Source organism: Suncus etruscus, chromosome 8, assembly GCF_024139225.1.
Source record: "Suncus etruscus isolate mSunEtr1 chromosome 8, mSunEtr1.pri.cur, whole genome shotgun sequence".
Classification (NCBI taxonomy): domain Eukaryota; kingdom Metazoa; phylum Chordata; class Mammalia; order Eulipotyphla; family Soricidae; genus Suncus; species Suncus etruscus.
The window spans coordinates 1,058,439-1,065,784 of record NC_064855.1 but is presented as its reverse complement, the minus strand read 5'-3'; the positions used below and the strand labels follow the sequence as shown (position 1 = coordinate 1,065,784).

Sequence of the window (7,346 nt, the reverse complement as noted above, 5' to 3'; positions counted from 1 at the left end):
TATGTTTGAACCAAGTCATGGGTATTGTTGGACGTGTTCTTACGCCTCATATACTCTGATATGCCACGTGGCTTTATTTCTTGTTTGCATAGGCACATAAAAATGGGAAAATACTATACATACAAATAAGTTCTTATCTAATAGAGATGGGAACACACAAATCTTGTAGTGCTATGGGACCTTGACATTGACATAAAGACCTGGCACAGGCCTCAGAAGAATGTGCATTCTCCATCCACCTCTGATCTAGGGAAGACATCTACAAAACATCCAAGGTTGTCTATAACATCACCTGGAGGCAATCCTCTACCAGGGAAGACCCTACCACTGCTCTGACATCAACCTACTCAAAAGAGACTTCCCTTAACACTGAGAAGACTTAACAACAATGACCTGCTTATGGGACAGGTCTTTCTGTATTGCCCCTTAATTGTCAGGTGAAACTAGAGGATACTCCACACCAGCCTGACTTCAATGTAGGATGTGCACATTCCAGGATCTTTAATACAGAAACCGATGCCAACAAGAGACTGCATGAAAAATAAAATTGTATTTGCACTACAGACAATGACTTGGATTGAATAAACTAGTTTGCCTGGAGCTGAGAATTGGTCTTATGCCAGGAAACTTCAGGGGTAGGGTCTCCTTGTATTTAGACCAAGACTTTTCCTTTCCATGCCCCCCATATTTTGGTGGGCCTATGCAAACAATATTTGCCACTCTAACACCATTTTACTGTGTTGTTTTTACTCTAACCCTTAAAAAAACCTTAAACTTTTGATTTTAACTTAAACTAATATGCATGTGCATGAAAATATAAAAAAATACTATGCCTTCAATGTTTAAGGAGTCACATAAATCTCATGGCTTTAGATTGCTTTGTGTACTGCTAAGAAATGTTATAATATACTACAATTGGGGGACTTGTGGACAAAGTAATTGTACATGGGTCTTGCCTTATTTTTATTAATGTTCTTTGACTGTAAGTTCAATATTAGGCGTCAGCAAGGAAATTTCTTTTGAGAACTCTGTTTATGGGTGATTGTCCTTCCACTGTAACTTTACCTTCTCTTTGCATCATTGTTCTCATAATTAAAAATAAAAAAATTAAAAAATAGATAACCAATAAATGTTTGCCAAGTAGAACAAATTAATTTGTATTTGCAATTCTATATGGAAATGTGTTTTATATTGCCTGACATGAATTATAGCTTTAAATACCTTAGAAATATTTGACTTGTCTATTTTATATAATAAAAATACCACATTATAGTTGACATAAATCCTCGTTGTTTTAGTATTTAAGATGAATATATTTACTTGAAAATATTTTTTGTAGTAGAAATAGTTATTTTTGCTATATCATTATATACATATATCACTAGAATATACATAACAAGTTATATTTTTAAATATTCATACATTTGTTCCACTTTTTTTTAGTAAAGAAATTCTCAAATATGTGAACATTATTCCCTCATGCTTTAGAATAAATAACTAAAATCTGATGAATAAATTTACTTCACACTATTCAAAAAAACATGCTGTTGGAATAAAGACAACTCCTCAGATTTGTGGAATACACTTGAGTATTCAGAGAATGTTCCTCAGACATACAATCAATTAATCTTTGATAAAGGGGAAATAAATGCAAAATGAAGCAAGAAAAACCTCTTCAACAAATGATGTTGGGACAACTGGTCATCCACATGCAAAAAAGCCATCTCAGACCTCCATCTAACATCATGCACCAAGGTCAAATCCAAATGGATTAAAGACCTTGATATCAGACCCAAAACCATAAGGAATATAGAACAACATGTAGGTAAAATACTCCATGACATTGAGACTAAAGGCATCTTCAAGGAGAAAACATCACTCTCTAAACAAGTAGAAGTGGAGATAAACAGATGAGACTGTAGTAAGCTGAGACACTTCTGCATCTCAAAGGAAATAGTGATGAGGATACAAAAGCCACCCACAGAATGGGAGAAACTATTCACCCAATACCCATCAGATATGGGGCTAATATAAAAAATATACAAGGTACTGACAGAACTTAACAAGAAAAAACATCTAGCCCAATGGAAAATAGGGAGAAGAAATGAAAAATTTCTCAAAGAAGAAATACAAATGGCTAAAGGCACATAAAAATGCTCTACATCACTAATCATCAGGGAGATGCAAATCAAAACAACTATGAGGCACCATCCCATGCCACAGAGACTGGTACACATCAGAAAGAACAAGAACAATCAGTGCTGACAGGAATGTGGGAAGAAAGAATCTCTCATTCACTGCTAGTGGGAATGTCCATAGAAGATGTGGCCCACCACAAAACCCATTTTTGATTATAGAATTTGGGGGGGGGGTTTGGGGGTCACACCCAGCAGCACTCAGGGGTTACTCCTGGCTCTAAGCTCAGAAATGGATCCTGGCAGGCTCAGGGGACTGTTGCGGGCCAAACCTGTTCGCAAGACGCCAGCGCCTGCAAACAGATCCTTCGTGGAGTTTCGGGAAAAATCCGCGAGGAGAGAGTGGGTGCACGGACGGCGAACGACGGAAAATATGTTGTAGAAATGAATGAAACCACACAGATAGTGTGGGGACTCTCGTTTACAGAAACGGAGACAAATTTATTTTTTAAGCTTGCAGCTTATAAAGGTTAGAGACTTGGAAGGCAGATGCAGATTCTGGACATCAAAGAGGCTGGGAAAAGAATGAAGGACTCTAGCTTAAATTAGCATATAAAAGAGTTGAAACTGAAGGTGAAAAAAGCAGCTAGTTTTGTGTTCCCTTTGCTTTGGGTAAAACAGAAGAAAAACGTAATTACAGGGGAGTTGGAATGTGAGGAATGTTTCAGAGTTTTGGGGAAAAAATGAAAATTACTTTATTATGAGCTAAGTTTATGGAAAGGCCTGAATTTAGGCGCCAAGGTAGCAAAAATTACAGGGAGCTATTAAATGGGAGACTTTTGGCTGTTTGATTGCTGTTCTAGTTAGAAAGAATTTACTAAGGCCTGATTTCTAATAAAGGTTTAAAATAAAGAGAGAAATAGTTACAGCCTTTATGAAATTATGTCCAAATAATCCACGCAAAGGGTCAAGTGATTTTGACTATTCTAAGCGGGCCTTTTTGGCAGATAATTTCTTATTTGAGGAGAGCACTACACTTTCGTGTGTGCCTCTCCAGAGTGGGGTGTAGCAGGGGACCATATGTGATTCCGGGATTTGAACCACCATCCTTCTGTATGCAAGGCAAACACTCTACCTCCATGCTATCTCTCCGGTTCCTGATTATAGAATTCTTATAGACCACATTCAAAGTCTTCATCTATACAGCACTTAATATTATTCTCATTTGAATGTGTAACATATTTACTTCCTTTGAATATATGCATTGAATTTTTCTATGTTATTATCATGTCAAAATCTAAGCATGATTTAAAGATGACTTGAAACTATAAATGAGGTTGATGATCTAGGATCCAGGGTAAGAAGAGAGCTTAAGACTCAAAAACCATCTCCTAGTCATTATGAGGTAATAAAATAATTCTAACAATTCTTTATGTTAGGCATGGAAAGGATATTTATCATGTGTCTCAGCCAATCAGATTAGGAGGAAAACCAGAGAAGTAGAGAAAACAGGAACCAATCAGGTAAGGAGAAATAACAGGATCCAGTCAGTTTAGGAGGAAAACAGGATGAGTACTGTAAGGGAAAAACAAGACATTTGCTCTGTCTAGGGAGAAAAAGATGTTTGCTTTGTTAGGCTGTGTGTTTAGCTACAGAAATGTTTTAGGAACAGAAAGTTTTCTCTATTATTCTAATGTCATTTAAATAAAATATTTAAATACTTTAAATATCCATATTATCTGTCTTGATAATTAAATTCTCAAGGTACTTCTATATCTGACAGTTATTCAATAATCTCAATGTCTAGATACACAACAAATTGTAGCTTTAATAATCCCATTGGAAAAATCATCAAAGACTGCACTTTATCCATGTATAAATGTTCAAGAAAATATAAACTATGAACATCTACCAGTATTATAAACTTTATATTAGTCAGAAATTCATATAGTGGCTGGAAAATTTACACTCAACATGCATTTAGTATTTCTGTTTCAGTAAGATTGGGATGAAATCTAAAATACAACCTGATATTTTACCATTATTGCACTTCCTTAATAATTTCTGTGACTCAAGTTTCAGAAATCACACAGATTAATTAGAATCTTTCCACACAATTTTTCTAATAGCCCTCTTTACCTCTTTGTTTCTCAGAGTGTAGATAAGTGGGTTCATAGTGGGAGCAACAATCACATAAATAAGGGCCGCGGCCTTCCCCTGATTTTGAGAGTAGTTATTTTTAGGTTGAAGATACATGAACATGACGGTTCCATAGAAGAGCAAGACCACCAACAGGTGAGATGCACAAGTCCCAAAGGCCTTGCGTCTTCCTTCAGCAGATTTCATCCTTATCACAGCCCTGGCTATGCAGGCATATGAGGTGAGAATGATGGAAACAGGAACAATAAGGATGAGTAGGCGAGGAACGAACATCTTTGCCTCTGCTGGACGTGTGTCCACACAGGAAAGCTTGATTATAATTAAGATTTCACAAAAGAAATGATCAACACGACGGTGACCACAACGAGGTAAAACAATGGCCAGTGAAGACTGAAAGAGAGAGTTGCCAAATCCCCAAATCCAAGATATGGCAGCAAGGATGTGGCAGATCCGTGGGTGCATAATTGTAGTATAGCGAAGGGGCATGCAAACGGCAACATAACGGTCAATAGCCATGACAGCAAGAAGAACACATTCGGCAGAGCCAACAGCCAAGGCCATAGTAAACTGAACCATGCAGCCAAGATAGCTGATTTTATTATTTCCCCACATGTTCACCAGCATCTGAGGAACAATAGAAGTTGTGAAAAATATGTCCAGGAAGGAGAGGTTTCGGAGGAAAAAGTACATTGGGGTATGAAGGCGGCTGTCCAGGATGGATACCAAGATGATGGCTGCATTTCCTGTCAGTGTCATTGTGTAGAACCCAGAAGCAAAGAGAGAGAGGATAAACTCAGCCCGGGGGTATTCTGAAAAGCCGATCAAGATGAAATGTTTCTCTGAGCTCTCATTTATTTTCGTCATCTCAAAAATTTTCAGTTGTAATTGAAAGGAATTAAGTGTTCTCTATCTAGCAACAAAACAAAAAATAATTAAATGAGACAATTGTGAGTTATTATATATAACCATTACATATAATAGTCAGCATATGCACTTGTTTAATAATATATATTTTAATTTAAAATGTAGTAAAATATAAATTTGTGTAATATAATGACTGATAAATCATATTTGTTAATTTAACATCTATAGTATTATATAACCAATTAATGCTTTTTGAAATAAATCCACATAATGGAAACTCAAAATTTTCTCCTGTAAATAGTTATTATTATTTTGCATTTTAAAATAAAGTTTTAATTTAATCACCATGAGGTACAATCACAAAGATGTTCATGCTTGAGTTTCAATCATACACTGATCCCTTTAGTGGTGCACATTTTATGCCACCAACGTCCCTAGTTTCCCTCCTGTCTTCTCCTTCGCCTATCTCAATAGCATTGTAATGAATTATTAAATGACTGAAATACACATGAACACAACAGGGATTTGGTCACAGACCATTGCAGTAAAATATTAAAACTTTTACTTTGATATTTTAATTTTCCCAGTCATGTTTACAAATGATCTTAAGTGAGCAACATAGCATTATAGTTTTAACAAAGAAAAATGGAATTGGAAGATAGTCTATTGCTACCCAATAGAGAGCAATTAGGGCATATTCCTAGCGTTCAGCTGTCAGGTTTGACCTCCAGCCCCAAATAATCCCAACCATTGCTGTATGCACTCTGGAGGTACTTGAGCAATACTGAGATGCTGAGTGTGGCCATTGGAGGCCCCTACCCTGAGTGGTCAGGTATCCATGGCACCACAAGACTAAGCAGTATCCCCAATCCTTGTATGTGTCCAGGTTTAAAAAATCACTGGTGGGTATTGGCTGACTCCATAGATACACACTATTACTAGGAGAGATGACAAAAAATTTGTGGATACCCCAGTGTCACTGCTGAACACTTTGGGGCACCCTTGGGAGACAGCTATGTGGAGTACCAGCCCTGCTGAAGCCCTGGAAGCAACATTCACACCCCATGGCTTCTGATATGCCAATGTTTCCACCTTCACTGCTTCACCACTAATCTCTGAGAAACACCAAAGTGACAAAAACTCTAAGTATTCTGCTTCTGGTTCTGAAAACTCTGGGTCTTCTTGCAGTGAGATGGGCAGTCTCCTTTTACCATCCATATTTCCAGAAGCCATGGTAGGAATAGTCATCCCACTATGTATTCTTGTTGGCCCAGTTCCATAGATCCTGGAATTCCTAAAGTGCTTGGCTGCATATGCAGCCATCCAACACCTCCAAATTCCTCAACACTGATGTAGAAGCACAATAAGATGCGAAAGTAGCATATAATCACCTGAACTCAGCAAAGAACAATACAGAATGTACAACTTGCAATAAACAGCTATTAAACCTAAAATTTATTTCTCAATTTTGAGATATCACGATTTTCAAAAATTTTATGTTATTGAAGTTTTTATGTAATTTAATTACCATTTATTTGTAACAAGCAATATAAGGCAAATTGTTTCATGTCTGCCAAGGGGGAAGGCTATGGTTGTGGTGGGAAACTAGGACAATGGTGGGAAAAGGCCACACGGGTGGCAGGACTGGTTTTGGAACAGTGAATGCCAGAAACAACTGTTTTATGAACAATTTTGTATACCATGATGTTTAAATAAAAAAATTTTTTTTGTTTTTTGGGCCACACCCAGTGACACTCAAGGGTTACTCCTGGCCATGTGCTCAGAAATAGTCCTGGCTTGGGGAACCAAATGGGACACCAGGGTATTGAACTGCGATCCGTCCTAGGTTAGTGCTTGCAAGGCAAATGCCCGACTGCTTGTGCCATCGCTCTGGCCCTGAATAAAATAATTTTAAAATCACTAATTAGACCTTAGGAACTCCTGAGAGCTGCTGGGATCTCATTGTCACTATGTACCTTAAATATTACTGTGAAAGATTTGTGATTCACTTAGGCCACAATAAAAAAAATAAAAGAAATGTATATATCTTAAATGACTACTAAAATATGCTCTCATCTAAGATTTCCTCTGACCTCATATTTTTCATGATAGAAGATTATGTCATGATATTGATTGCTGACTGCCTGGGACATTTGCCCAAGTTTAGGGTGTGACTGTTTCTTAAGT

General features: G+C 37.1%; 1 protein-coding gene across 1 annotated transcript; it reads right to left on the bottom strand.

Annotated features, from left to right (window-relative positions):
* Positions 1-4,229: 4,229 nt before the first annotated feature.
* On the bottom strand, positions 4,230-5,159 carry LOC126015521 (putative olfactory receptor 2W6). Its single transcript, XM_049778059.1, has one exon. The coding sequence runs from the start codon at positions 5,157-5,159 to the stop codon at positions 4,230-4,232; it is 930 nt and encodes a 309-aa protein (XP_049634016.1).
* Between the last annotated feature and the right edge of the window lie 2,187 nt (positions 5,160-7,346).

Bases quoted from the DNA above. Each gene is read 5' to 3' on its own strand.
- LOC126015521 (XM_049778059.1), bottom strand. From the start codon at position 5,159: ATGACGAAAATAAATGAGAGCTCAGAGAAACATTTCATCTTGATCGGC.